At 39.6% G+C, this 15,250-nt stretch overlaps 1 protein-coding gene across 1 annotated transcript in view; it reads left to right on the top strand.

Annotated features, from left to right (window-relative positions):
* The first annotated feature begins 1,211 nt into the window (after positions 1-1,211).
* LOC139469525 (coiled-coil domain-containing protein 110-like) overlaps positions 1,212-15,250 on the top strand; it is a 38,713-nt gene continuing 24,674 nt past the window's right edge. Inside the window, exons 1-8 of the mRNA XM_071251716.1 lie at positions 1,212-1,251; positions 2,209-2,369; positions 2,522-2,606; positions 6,426-6,604; positions 7,191-7,272; positions 10,442-10,593; positions 12,759-12,864; positions 14,507-14,688. Of these exons, the coding sequence (XP_071107817.1) occupies positions 1,212-1,251; positions 2,209-2,369; positions 2,522-2,606; positions 6,426-6,604; positions 7,191-7,272; positions 10,442-10,593; positions 12,759-12,864; positions 14,507-14,688 (987 nt within the window). The remainder of the gene's footprint in view (positions 1,252-2,208; positions 2,370-2,521; positions 2,607-6,425; positions 6,605-7,190; positions 7,273-10,441; positions 10,594-12,758; positions 12,865-14,506; positions 14,689-15,250) is intronic.

Raw genomic sequence — 15,250 nt, 5'->3', positions numbered from 1 at the left:
AGGTACATTGTGTAAGTAACATTCTTGTTCAAAAGTATGGCGACACGAGGCCTTCATGATCTGCATGCACTGTGGGGAATGTCGCTGACTTACTGAAAGATTGATCGCACAGCTGGGGTGGAGGTTACAACAAGCTAGTGTAAGCTACATACATGTATATTGAGGCGCCGTCCACCTATTGATCAAGGACCTTAAGTAGAGAGCGATTCAATGACGCATATCACATGCATACAGACTACGGAAGGTAAAAACTGGTCAGGCAACTCTCTGGCAACTGACTGGATTCTATTCACACTCAAGTCCCTTATTATAATAAGATATATGTCAGTTTGCATGAGTACAAACTCGATTTGGAAATCTTTTAAAGTGACTAAAATTAAAAGACGGCTCTACGCCCAATTGAATCTGTTTCGGCGGATAATCGAGACTGGTTATTCTCTGGCGTTGACGTGTTATATATATACTTGACCCAAGATGAATCTTTCATTATATGATTGTTGAGAAAGTTCAAAGCATACAAAGCATACAACATTCATATCAACCAAATTTTCATGACGAATTATAAACATTTGCCCACTTCAAGGATGGGTGCTGCTGATGGGTCACTGAAAGCGCCCTGATGAAGCGGCATGTACTCACTAGCAGTGTAGACCCACGAAGGTCCGGGTGAAAATAGGTCTTCAGCAACCCTTGCTTGATGTAAAGCGACTGTGCTTGGCTCGCTGACTTGGTTGATGCATGTCATCGTATCTCAATTGCGTAGATCGATACTCATGATGTCACTGGATTGTCTGGTCCAGACTTCATTATTGACAGACCGCCGTCATTGCTGAGTGCGGCGGTAAACAACAAACAAACAAACAAACACTTGCAGTGTTAGGCTGTTTATAATCAAAAGCCGCCCGTCTCGTATCAATAACGGTGAACAGTTCATTTGAGTAACGGTTTATGGAATGGTGTCGGGGAATATGGTGACGTATTGGAATAGGTTTTGTTGTCGACGAAGAATAATCAAGCCTTTTGGAAGAAAAATCAAAATGACTACTACCCTGCAGACACCCAAGAAGATAAAAATAGAATTTTCACAATGCACACAGTGTCACGTATTTACGACATTTTGAAGCTTCATTGGTGCAATAATATTTTATCAATTTGAAAGGGTTTGTGCCAATGTTTATTTTTTGATTCTCTGATGTTCCAGTAAAATCACGATGGGCGTTGTTGTGTCGTCCCCAGTTCACCCATCTGAAAGTAAGTATAACCATTTCTTTCAGGACCAATTCCATCCCGTGAATCTCTATTGTTTATTGGTTTCCACCATCGATGCTTTATGAGTATACTTTGGTTCACGGCTCATTCCCAATTGCTTCTAACCCCTCTACCTTTTTTACTAGAAAACCGGGGGCACGGGTGGCCCAATCGTTTAAAGCGCGTCCCTTAGGCACGCCAGAAACCTATGGTTGTGGGTTCGAAACCCGGTTCATCCCAATTATGTTTCGTGGTTTGTCAGCACCATACACGTGCTCGTGGGTTTCACCGAAGTGGTAAACGTCTGAGACCTGCATCACTTCGGGCTTTCCTCCCACATTAAGCTGACACGCCATGATATAACTGGAATACTGTTAAAGCGGCGTTAAACCCAACTCACTAACTCACTACTAGAAACCCGTGAAATCCGGGTTAAATTCGTGCTTCTTGTAAGAGGCAACTTTCGGGTGGTCAGACTTCCTGACTTGGGTGATGCATTTGCGTAGATCGATGCTCATGAAGTCAGTCGTACATAGTACTCGAATATTCACAGATTTCCTTAAAATAGATGGAATATTACTGGGTGCGGCGTTAAACAACAAACAAACAGTTCTCCAAGTCTGGCTCCAAGTGACTTACACCTATTTTCAAGTGTGCAGAGTCGGCGATTTAACCAGGATCAGATTTTGACTTTGTACAAAACTAACCTTCAGAAGAGAGGGACTGCAAGGATAGTACTACCATCTCGAAAGATCACGACATTATTTCAGCTCTATGTATCCTGGACTCGAAACCGTTCGACAAGACCTCGTTCTTATCGATGCAATAAGACAAATTCTTACTCGTAGGATGCTCATGAACTTATGCTTCAAAGACCTTTGTATCCTGATACTCTGTACTCGTCAATGTCAGGTTATCTATTGGGCATTGGAAGCTTTAGTTTATGTGGTTTACTTACAGACGTACTCGTCGATCTTGACGTTGCACTGGGAAAGGACCAAACAATCGAGGACAACAGAAAGGAAACGATAGGTGTACTGAGACGTTTGCCCAAACTCAAGAATGTTACCGAGAGGGATGTGGTGGACACTTGCGTCCTTCTTCAAGAGGCAAAAGAAAAGGTGAAAGAATCACAACGACCTTAGCTTAGACCAACAGATAAAGTTATTAATCTATGTCATCTGTCGCCAAGCATTACATTACTTCATAGAACAGTGACACACTGAATAGCTGGTGTATACAATTCAAGTAATCTGTAATCTTCTTGTTGTAGAAGGTTCAAGTAGCGCAAGGAACAGGCTCTATACCCAACAGATTGACGCAGAAAGAGATAGATGACCAGATACGTATTTACAACAGTAAGTATATGTTACAAGAATCACTTTAACCACTATAGCCATTATAGCCATCGACACTATCTCGAAGATGGATTACGTTAACGCCGCCTTTGAAGAGTTCGTTAAATTCATGCACCAACAACTCGATCGGACTGTTGGACGCGTCGGGTGTCGGGAGTCGCGGAGGTCTCGCTTTAAATCCGTGTACAAACCCTATTGGTGTGAGGAACTGCAAACACTCTGGGATACTACGTGTCAAGCGGAGCATGAGTGGCTCAAGTGTCGGGGATCTCATAAACGGAATCAGTTTAAGTCAGTTTATATAAGCAAAAGGAGACAGTTCGATAAAACCTTACTAAACATAAACGATCTTATCAACACTTCACAGCAGAGACACTTAGACGAATGTAACTCCTATAACTCCCGTGACTTTTGGAAAGCATTGGTAGGATATAGGTGTTGCAAATGATAGATCTCATGGCATTCCGTGGAAAGTATATAAAGTGGACCGTATATCTACTAATAAACAAACAGTTTTGAACACGTGGAAAGAATCATTCAATTCCCTGCACGCCGACGATAACGATAACTCATACGATGACGATTATTATAGGCATATATCGGACGAATTGCTTAAACAAATGGCTGAACCTTTTCCATCTGCGATAAACTGTGATGTTTTAAACAGCCCTATAAATTTGTGTGAGGTACAGAGCGCCGTATAAGATCTAAACGAGGGAAGTCACCGGGACAAGATTTGATACCCGCTGAAGCTTTGAAAAACGCACAATTTCAACTTCTGCTTCGAAAACCAAACATATCCTGAACTTTGGAAACTTAGCATTATTCATCCTATTAAGGAAAACTGACCCGAGGGACCCGTTAGGATACCGAGGAATATCGTTGCTGTCAGTCCCAGGTAAAATATACTCCGATGTACTAAACTGTAGACTTTCAACTTGGCTAAAAGATAATGAAATACTTGTTGATGAACAAAATGGTTTCAGAAGAAAACGGGAAACGCTTGAACATTTGTATTGTCTTTATTCTATTTTAGAAACTTGTAAGCTTAATAAACAATCAACGTTGTGTGCTACATCGATATAAAGAAAGCCGTAAATGTTTATGGTATAAGCTACAACAAGTTGGTGTCACGGGAAAATTCTATGAAGCAGTGATGTACGAAAATACATCTAGTCGGGTCCGAATAAATGGTCAATTAACAGATATGTTTCCGGTATCTGTCGGGGTTAGACAGGGATGCGTACTCTCGCCAACACTATTTTCAATATTCATCAACGATTTAGCTAATGATATTAATTCTTTAAAATGTGGTATTAACGTAGATGGATTAATCTTGAGCATGTTACTCTATGCCGACGATATTGCACTAATAACGCCCAATGAATCATGCCTTCAATCGATGCTGGACGTTTTAGAAGAATGGTGTAAGGAATGGCGGTTATCTGTAAACGGAGATAAAACTAAAGTCGTTCATTACAGATCAGCAACCTGTTTAAAATCTAATGTGTTGTTCAATATCGGAGAAAAAGTGATCGATTATTCCAAAGCCTATAAATACCTTGGATTGTGGCTACATGAGAATCTTGACCTTAACTTTGCTGCCAAGGAGTTAGCTAAGTCGGCTAATAGAGCTCTTGGTGTTATTATCAGTAAATTTAAAACTATGGGCGGAATGGCATTTGAAGTTTATAATACTTTATAAAGTAATTTAGTACAAACAATTTTGTCTTACGGGTCCGGAATCTGGGGACTAAGAGAGTTTAGATGTTTAAATAACGTCCAGCACCGTGCATGCCGTTTTTTCTTGGGCGTCAGCTGTAAAACCCCTAACTTGGCTGAGGGGAGAGATGGGTTGACTGTCTTCGCTTACCCTGCAGAGAATTGAAGTCATTAGGTTATGTAAGAAGTTGTCGATCATTGAACAAGCCAGAATAGTTCATAAAATCGCCGTGTGGTCCAAAAGAAGATGTAAACCCTGGATAAATAACGTTCGATCAGTCTTTGCGAAGTTAGGCATCGATATCCCAAATATACTGCAGGTGTCAAATCAAGATTTTAAGACCATTAAAGAACATTTAATCCATATGGACTCTGTTACGTGGTTTAACGACCTGTGGAATGACCGGGGACTAGCCAACGGTAATAAGCTTCGTACTTATAGGAAATTTAAAGTTAATCCCTGCACAGAACCAGACGTTAAATTAATCAGAAGCAGACAACATAGAAGTAATCTTGCTAAATTGAGATGTGGCACTCTACCTCTTCAAATTGAATTAGGAAGATTTAGTCGACCACCAATTCCTCTAGAGGAAAGAACATGTAACAATTGTAATCAAAATATCGTAGAAGACGAATTTCATTTCCTAATGAACTGCAGACTATACTCAGATATCCGTTGTAACTTACTGATGGATGCTCACACCACCGACAATAATTTTCTCAGTTTAGCCAAATATAATCAGTTTGTTTACCTTATGCAAAACGAGGAGATACAACATTGCCTAGCTGCAACAGTGTCCCTGATGTTTCGACGACGTATGGATGTAAATATATCATAATAATATCATATGTTTCCATCGGTCTGTATCCGAATATTACACTGCGGGTCGTCTTTAAGCATTGTATTGCAGGTTATATTTAGATATTACATCGTGGGTAATATTTGATATTGTAAGTGCAGGTTGCTCGTGTGACCCAATACTTATATGTTTTAAATATGTGATTTAGTTTATAATTTGTTTATATGTTAAATGTCTCTCATAACCCAGAATGGGTGGCCATGTTTTATCTTGTGTGACAAAAATAAACAATTTTTCTTCTTCTTTATTATCTTGATGATGATGCATGTGTATATAGCGCATAAAAGGCGCAAAACGTTGTGTTCAGTGCGCTTAGCATTGACAGTGTTTGTTTAAAGGGTGGGCTTTGAGGTGTGATTTAATAGACTGAAAGAGATAATTTCACATTATTTCGAAGAGAGTCCCATAGAATCGCTGCGGAATAAGAGAATGTTTTTTCGCCGTACGTGGATGTTCTGATTTTCGGAATAGAAAAAAGTTTCTGTTGTTGAGATCGGAGAGTTCTCTGTGGAGAGTAGACTGGAAAGAGATCAGTGAGATATTTTGGGGCAATGTTGTTGAAACATTAATATGCAAATGTTCGGGTTGATTTATACCTTATTTCAAATTTGGCTTTAAAACTGAGATGTACAAAAGGGATGGCACTAAGGTATGATGACGTGACAGTGTCACGTTCATATGTTTTCAATATTTCCAATCTACCGTAAGGATAAAATACATTTCATCCACCTACAGTAAACACTATGCTCCAGTAACTTCTTTGAGGGGCATTTAGAAGTTGGATTACTAAGTAAGGATAAGATATATGGATGAACAACTTCTTTATAACAATTAGGAGCGACCATTATCAAGCAAGTGACGATCGGTGTTGAATCCATACAGAACGGGTATAGTGCACATTTAAGCTGCTTCTTTGAACAAGGGCGACATATGTGTATTTGTATACTGACAACATAATGTGAGTAAATGAGAGCTCTTTAGTCAGCAGTCCTGTCATGGATGACACAACATCACCAAAGTCATCAAGCATGACTAGCCTATAGTCATTACTCGGCTCTACGATCAGCATGGGGCATTAGGAGAAAGTTCAACAGAGATATTCCAATGGGGATTTAAAGTACGTGGTGATGTCTCATTAAGATGCGCCCCTGGTGCCAGCAGGTGCTACTAATTACATGTTTACATGCATGTCTTCCGATACATTATTGCATTCTCATGATTCTTGTTTTTATTACAGCCGAGAGGTTGTGTGTAGTCATTGATCATGGGATCAGAAGACTCTATGAGGACGACTCCTGGATTACGGGACTAACATCTGGAAAAATAAAAAACGTGGAAGTGGGCACTCATGAACTGAATTTTGCTCAAGAATACATGGACGAATTCCGGAAAAAGAGAACTGAAAAGCAAGACCAGGTTAGGCCAAACCAAAGTTATTGGGTTTCTTTATTAAAAAAAGATTCAGGGCCGGTGTTGCAGGCTCAAAACAATCCCCTATAAATTCACTCTGGAGCGATTTGAGCCTAGGCTCAGGTCTCTCCCCTCTACTAGGCCTAAAACACTCACTCCTGGCTCAGATCTCTCCCTGTTGGGCTCAAATCAGTCCTTTACATTTAACAGGATCCCATTCCTACTGTTTTGGCATAATGTCCTGAAACTTTCATGTTGTTCATGAGACCTTTCTTTTTCTTACCTGAAAAAAAAGGGGGGGGGGGGGTCGGGTAGCTCAGTTGTTAAAGCGTTCGCTCGTCACGCCGAAGACCCGGGTTCGATTCCCGACACGGGTACACTGTGTGAAGGCCATTTCTGGTGTCCCCCGCCGTGATATTGCTGGAATATTGCTAAAAGCGGCGTAAAATCAAAACCACTCACTCACTCACTTACCTGATGATAGATGATTGTCGACAAACATTATATTTAAAAACCTAACAAAAAAATCAACAGTGATGCTTGGCAAGACATTAAATTTATGTAGACAAGTATATTTCTATGTTTATTTTAGGAAAAGACTAAGGACCTCGCGAACATCTTTTGTCGACGACTGGACATCCAAGAAATACAAGATGCTATTAATCATGTGAACAGTAAGTACTATCATCGTTGTTACATTGTTACGTCTAGAAAAGTAAACACTGAGTGATCGTCATGTGGATTACGGGTAAGAATACATCTCCAGCAATATCATGGATCGGGTGGTCCAGTCAACGGACGCGACAAACAATGGTCAGAATCAATCAATCTATTATTACAAAGTAGACACAATTTATGGATAACAACTTCTTTAATACTGTAAAAAGCGACGGTTCGGTATAGATCCTTATACCGTTGTCAAGCAAGACTGAATGAGGGACATTGTACAGAATATATATGGCAGGTGGAGGATTAAAAGAAGAGGATAAACAGTAACAACAATTGCATACACGACTGGGATAACATGAGTAGGTAATGACAACAGTAGGATAATCCTGTCACAACATGATGGACGAAGAACACATAGGTGGAAGCCAAATAAACAGAATAAGTTGTATAGGTGCGGTGATTCTTGCTTAATGTAACATAAATTGTGTCTACTTTGTCATCCGTCAACTTCTAGGTAATGCATATCAAACAATTCAATCTATTATATACAGAGTACGTTGATTGTGTGTCTTTGTACCTATCTGTCCTAAATTGTCATATATAGGGAGCGTTTATTGCAACAATGACACCCGTGTGCGAAATACGCATCAGTCGGAAAGCGCACGTTAAATCTCCAAAGTAAGTAAGTAAGTAACAATGACATACGTGCATAGACATATTGATATAAATACATGCAAAAAGTAATTAGGTTACATTATTTTGCAACAATTGCACAAATTGTTCACTGTCGTAATATAAGTTTTACAGTGCCATTGACTGTCATCAAAATGTAATAGGCCATATTGTGTCTGACTTTGAGACTCCAATCGGTGACCACCAAACACTTACAAATATTCTTGATGATATTAATAAATGTATTTATTAAAGTCACTATTTGGCTTTAAAATAACCCAATACAACGAAATAAACATGTTACCCGACAACCCCAACCCTGTTGGGGTCGTGATTGTAAGATCAGGCGAGGTAAATATAATCTGACTAAAACTATTTTCCAAAGGAATAAAACAACAGAAAATAAACAAAGATATATCAAAGCAAGTAAAGCTTATAAAAAGACAGATAAAGTTTAACAATTCACACCCGAAATGCTTCACGGAACAAATTATCTAACTGACAAATTGATGATACGAAATCCTTATGAAAATTGTTGTTGTTTGAAAAGATGCCAAAGTGTTGGGCCTTATCCCACTTGAAGGACTATTTTCACACTTCAAATCCTTCAATGACGATACGTTTAATGAAGAACCTGATGATCTCTTGCTGATCAGTTACATATAGACACTGACGACAGTACTCAAATTTTAAACAGTGTAATTACAAGTGAACAAATACTGTTAGCTGTCTCTGATCTGAAAAACGGTAAGCCCGGCCCCTGATCAGATAATTAATGAATGCATCAACACCGCTAGATACATTATGTTACATTTATATGCTTAATTATTAAACCAAATATAAAATGATGGATGATGGTATGCAGTGGCTTAATGGTACTATTCGTCCTATCTACAAGGGTAAAGAGGATAAACACAGAAATTGTTAATATTAGACCAAAATTTTGTTTAGATGTTTTGGAAAGTTATTTACCAACATTCCTAGTAACGGAATTCATTTTTTTAAACTATCAAAATAATGTGTCAGAAGCAGAGGTTGGATTTCGTAAGACATATTCTACTAATGACCATATATTTACCCTTCATTGTTTAGTGGACCTTTTAAATCTCGAAAGAAAAGAATGTTGTTTCATCAACTTTAAAAAAGCTTTCGATAGTATTTGGATGGCTGCTCTGTGGGCAAAACTATTTCAGCAAGGTATAGACGGTAAATGTTTACGAATGATAAAATCAATGTATAAACGTATAAAATGATGTGTTTCTGTATGGGGAACTGACTCAGAATTCTTCCCATGTCTTGTCGGTGTCCGTCACGGAGACAATGTATCACCAGTATTGTTTTCTCTATTTTCAAATGACTAAGACAGCTTCTTAATATCTAAAGATTGTCCAAGATTATCAATCATTTCCTATACACTCGACCCAATGCTTGACCTCTCAATATCAATGTTTGTTGTATTGTATATCGATGACACTATCCTATTAGCCACGTCAAGTTTAAACACCCCTAAAGCAACACATTTTTGTCATCTTTGTCAACCGGCCACTAAAGCTATGTATTTTGTCCCATTATAACTTTTTGATGGCATGATTTTTCTTGTTATGTGGGTGTGTAACTTGGGGGTTTGTTAATTTAAAACAAATTAAAAATATCCATGTGTGTTTTAGGAGAAAAAAATACCTGAAAAGAAATGTCCTCCTTTGTGTATGCTTCATGCGAATTAGGCTGAGTTCCACTTTCTGTTGACGTTAAATTCCGTATGTTAACGTTTTGGTCGAAATTAACTAAAGTCCTTGCCATTAACTCCAACAATATAATTACTCTTTTTCCGTTTACCTATTGAAAAGGGACGTCGGAATAAGATACCTTTATATGATAGAAAAAGTAAATTGTGTTGTACAGATGATATTGAGGATGAATTATATCATAAAATGTACACATTAATGAAAAGAAAGAAAACTGTATATATCTTATTCATATTTATTGAGAACGAATATATTAAAATTTCAAGCATTTTCTCCAAGGACATACAAAATTATCTGTAAAGGAGAACCTATGTAAATTCTGTAGCCAAATAATGAAACTCTGAAAATCTCCCTGCAAGAATTATCCACCATCACTAACTGTATGTATATATAATTTCATTTGGACCTCATATCCTGAATAATTTGGCATGAACGTAATACATATCCGTTCTGTCCTGTTCTGATAATGTTTAACATATAAATATAGAAAGGCACAATCGTGATTGAACAACTAGTATGTCATCTTGTATGTATGGCCCTGAATGCAGAAACGTCAACTGAATATTGCAAATTCAACTGTACTTCAGGTGCTGATATATATTGTAATAAATGTTTTGTGAGAGATTGGCAAGAAACGTTTCCAACTCGAAGGTTCGCCATTGTTATGTTATTATTGCATGCATAATCCTATTTACACGAATATCCACTACCCCACTCAACAGAACACCCATATAATAACAAGTGTTTGTGATTACAGAATACCAGTCGGTTGTCAGGGTGATGAGGTCTGCAACATCCAAAGAACTAATGGCATCAATGAAGATCAAATATTTCGACTTAAACGAACTCGTGAAAGGAAAGAAGGAACGAACGTTTGTCGCTTATCACAAATTATTGACACAGAGCAAGGTGATAAGGCACACTAAGGGTTATTTTGTTGTTTTGTTTTGTTTCTCGGCAGATCATTAAGATTTGATTAAATGTGCATACATGACGACGCTTAAAAGAAAATTGCTCCGAGGCATCTCCAAGGCATGCCCCGTTACTTAGAAACATCTCACTTATATAATGTCCTGTTCTTCGTTGCGATTATTAGTGTATATACTCTGTAAAAATAAAAGTTTTAACGCATAGTGGGTAAGAATACCTTTAAATGTACTTAAGTAATCCATGTTGCACTATTAGATGAACATAAAGTCTAACTTTTCCTTTTTACCGACAGAGTGTAAAAAAACGGGTTTATTGTGACAGTCCTTGATAGAGTGAATATCGATGAGCATTCGACATTTACATGATTTGTTTTTTGGGGGACTGAAATGCACTTTTCACTTGCAAGTCATGAAATTGGGCATCCGTTTTATTGGCATGTTTATGACTCAGGTAACGAGTGTTTTTGTGACAACTGTCATGCCTAGAGTCACTGATAAATGATAATAATGCGGGAATAACGCTATTGGTAGGCATGAAGCTGGTGAATCCCAAGCGTCAGTGGCAAGGCATTTCAACGTTGCCCAGAGCACAATTTCCCAACTTTCGAAAAGATATCGTCAACAAGATCAGAGAAACCACATATCACCACAGTGACCGAGGATCGCTACATGCGTGACCTGCATCCTTGTACACGATGAACACTGCAACTCAAACTAACAGTTTACGTCTCATATGTAAACAGACTGTCCTTTACCGTTTATGCGCTGGCGGGATCCGCGTGAGTGAGTCTGGTGTAACGCCGCTTTTTACAGTATTCCGGTTATATCGCGGCGTGTCAGCATAATGTTGGAGGAAAGCCCGAAGTGATGCTGGTCTCAGATGTTTACCACTTCGGTGAAACCCACGAGCACGGGTATGGTACTGGCAAACCTGGAAACAAAATCGGAGCGAACCGGGATTCGAACCCGCAATTATAGATTTCTGGCGTGCCGAAGGGACGCAACTCTGCACAGCGAATCGCGGCGCCTTAGACGACTGAACCACCCGTGCCCCATCCGAGAAAGAAGCTTCCCCAACTTTCGCGTAGCGCTTGGTTCAGTGTCGAATCCCGTCTGTTTCTTCAAAGGAGAGATGGGTGGATCCGTGCGTATCCACGATGGAAATAAGCGTTATATGTTGCGTACAAGAAGTAGACAGATTCGGTGGCAACGTCATTATGTGGGGAGCAGTCTCTATGGCGAAGAGCAGATCTTGTTCATAGCCAATGCAACTTTACAAGTGTGCGTTTTTGTGACGAAATCTTACGTCCCCGTTTTAGGCCACATTTGAAGCATGACACTCGTCCCCACATGCCACGAGTCTGAACCGATTTCCTGAGAGGTCAGAACATACACATACTGTCGTGGCTGCCAAGATCACTTTAGCCTCGTTGCGATGACGTAGACAGACGTTTACGTCAACGTCAACGTCAACGTCAGCTTGGGCCAGAGAATTACTCCAAGTTCTTCAAGAATTCTACAATTCCACACAGTGTCATCCACAGTTCTATATTCCATAGGCAGGAGGCGTCGTGCAGCCATTCAGGTCTATGGTGAACATATACGGTACTAAGCATTGCGATGGCCGTGCTTGAGATAAACATGTTACCGGTACACCTAAAGACGTTAACGTTTGACGAACTCTGTTTCACTTTGTAATCTTCCAAATACACCCATACTCTTAAAGCCTTGTAGATGTCACAGATAAATATATTTAAAACCACATCTATTTTTATTTTGTCGGTGAGTACATATTAGTCACATCGCCAAACGAAGAAGTATTTCTAGGTTAACAGTGAACATTACAGTAAACTACGGTTATAACGAACACGCTTATAACGAACAAACGGATATAACGAACTAACTTTTTAGTCCCGACTATATGCTGTAGTTATGCTGTATATATGCTTTTAACGAATTACGGTTATAACTAAAATAAGTAGTCACTTTGAGTTCGTTATAACCGTAGTTTACTGTATATGTGTTAGTGCTTAAGGCTTTTGGCCTTTGCTGGTTTAACTAGTCACGTCTACAGTTTGTTTTTATGTTATTTCCAGTCAGGCTCATACGAAACTACTTATATACTTACCATTATTTGTTCTTTAGGACGAAGGGGAGAAGAGAGCTGTGTATGTAAAGGTTGCTGGAAATGACAATGTAACTGACGAAGACATTAAACAGTGTCTCAAAGAGATCAAAAGAATAATCGCGCGTATGTATTATATATTCACCATTGTGTTCACCTTCCAATATTCTTATCATACACAGGGTCATACACAGTCATGCGAAGTTCTCTTAACCATCTGTTGGCAAGTACTTTAATAAACCAGACCGCCTCCGTGGTCTAGTGGTAGAGCGTCCGCCCGGAGAGCGGAAGGTCCGGGGTTAGATCCCCGGCCGCGTCATACCAAAAGACGTTAAAAGATGGTACTTGTTGTTAGCCTGTCTGGCGCTTGGCATTACGGGGCTAAAACTAGGACTGGTCGGCTTGGAGTCAGTATACTGTGTCTGAGTGGGATATTCATGTCAAACTGCGGCATGGTATCTCAGTGTGCAAGTATCCAAGGTACTTTTAACACCTTAATTACAGGCGTTAATTGATGTTTATTGCAGGAGTGTAACAGTTGTTAGCTCTTCACCTGACTACGGCAATCCCCTCGTTCTTTTTGGTGCTGACAGTCTGGGATGTGCGAGAGGTACAATGTCAGTACCCGAGGGCCTTGGATAAATTACCGTAGTTCTCCCAATGAGCACAAAAGAGTTTTTTTCCGTCGATGGCTTTATTCAATCACAAGATTGATCACCAACTTCTGGTCACGATGTTCTAAAGGACTTAAGCCGCGAAGCTTCAGTCCTGGCCGAAATACTGGAGGTATGGTCTGGTGTTTCTCAGAGTAAGGCCGAAATCGTGGTGCTCAAGTGGAATCCTCCAGTCTCCCCGAAACTTTAGTCTCCCCGTCTTTTTACCCCCAAGCTTACGTCAAGGTTTTACCCATTTGTTCATATTCTATTGGTCAAACACCTTTCCCCCCTCACCTTAAGTCGTTCTTCCCCACTCTTCTCTAATAACCAGAACCTTATTCGGACTTGCCATAATGTAGCTTCTCACCCTTTTGGAATTCGAACTATTTCCCCCCCATACCATATATGTCCCAAGTCCCTGACGTTCCCGTACCTCTCAACTCTATTCTACCCCTTTATCTATTTCCTCATCTGGCTAATCATTTTTCGTTAATGTATTAGCCCTTGACCTACTACCCTCACCCCTGGATGCTCGTGGCCAGGCATGCTCCCGTAGTCTTCAACTACTAGAGCTGCCTGTATTATACCTATATATATTCCCGACTTACCGACCCCAACTCCCCCTCTTGATCTTTTATATAATCAGTATGTCTATTAATGCTTTATTAATTACTTTAATTATTTGTTAATTATTTAAATATATATTACACTTTTATGCCTATAATACTAGCACTATAAATCGGCATCAGTCCGGACTAGTAGAAGCAGCCACACAAACACACACACGTACATGCACGTCGCTATATAAGTGCAATAATCTTTACGTTGAGCGACGTCAAACCCCATTTCACCTCACCTCACCTTTAATAAATCCGAAAACCAAAACGTATCTTTGGCCCCTTGCAAATTAAGAATATATAACTCTCTTGCACACCATACCAGGTGCAGTCCGAGTGCCCACTTCGCCATCGACGGTTAAAACAAGCTTAGCGCTATTATCATTATTTGGTGTAACTTATTCACTTCCCAAATAAACGGTTACCCGTTACTGAGTTAATAAATTTGAAGGTGTCCCAAAGTTATAAATATTCGTATACAACTTTTATTTACAGATCATGCTGCTATCTTGAAGATCAATCAAGTTATATCAATACGAAAGGCGGACACGAAGAACATCATGTCTGCTTTACAGCTTCAGGATGCTGAGCTAGAATTGCCTTCAGAAGAAACAGACGAAGACTCTGACAGGGAGAGAGAATACCAGATACTACTGTACGAGGCTTACACAGATAAGGTACAAACAGAGACAAATCTAATGGGAATTTATAGCACATGCTGTTCTGCACCAAGAGACCACACCAACTGGGGATTTACTGTTAGAATTGATCCCAAACAAAATATACTTGCTACTGAATGGATCAGCTGGTCAGGCTCGGTGCACGTGACTTCGTTGCCATGGTACCCCGACGGTGTGGATCGTTGCTCATAATATCAATCATTTGATTGTCTGGTCCAGCCTCGATATCCGCCGTCATATAGCTGGAATGTTGCTGAGTGTGGCGTTAAACCATACCTGATCTTTTTCAAAGATATCAAAGCAGCCATCTCATTATACACAGACCACAGAGCGTTATAATGTAGATAAAGCTAAATGGTCATGAAGAAATGGTCCTTTAGTCCTGTAACTCAGTGGTAGAAAGCGCCATAATTCGCAGCGTTAATTCCCTTAGGCAAGCCAGGATAGTCTGATCTTGGGTTCAAATATGAGGTTCGCCCTAATTAGTATCCTTGTTATGTCAGTTTATTATTTGTTTTGTCACGAAATCCTCGCATACAACCTATTCACAGCTGAAACG

The sequence above is a fragment of the Haliotis cracherodii genome, unplaced genomic scaffold, assembly GCF_022045235.1.
Source record: "Haliotis cracherodii isolate W230 unplaced genomic scaffold, xgHalCrac1.p SCAF_2, whole genome shotgun sequence".
NCBI classification, from domain to species: Eukaryota; Metazoa; Mollusca; class Gastropoda; order Lepetellida; family Haliotidae; genus Haliotis; species Haliotis cracherodii.
The sequence above is the reverse complement of the archived record's forward strand: the minus strand, read 5'-3'. Positions and strand labels throughout refer to the sequence as shown.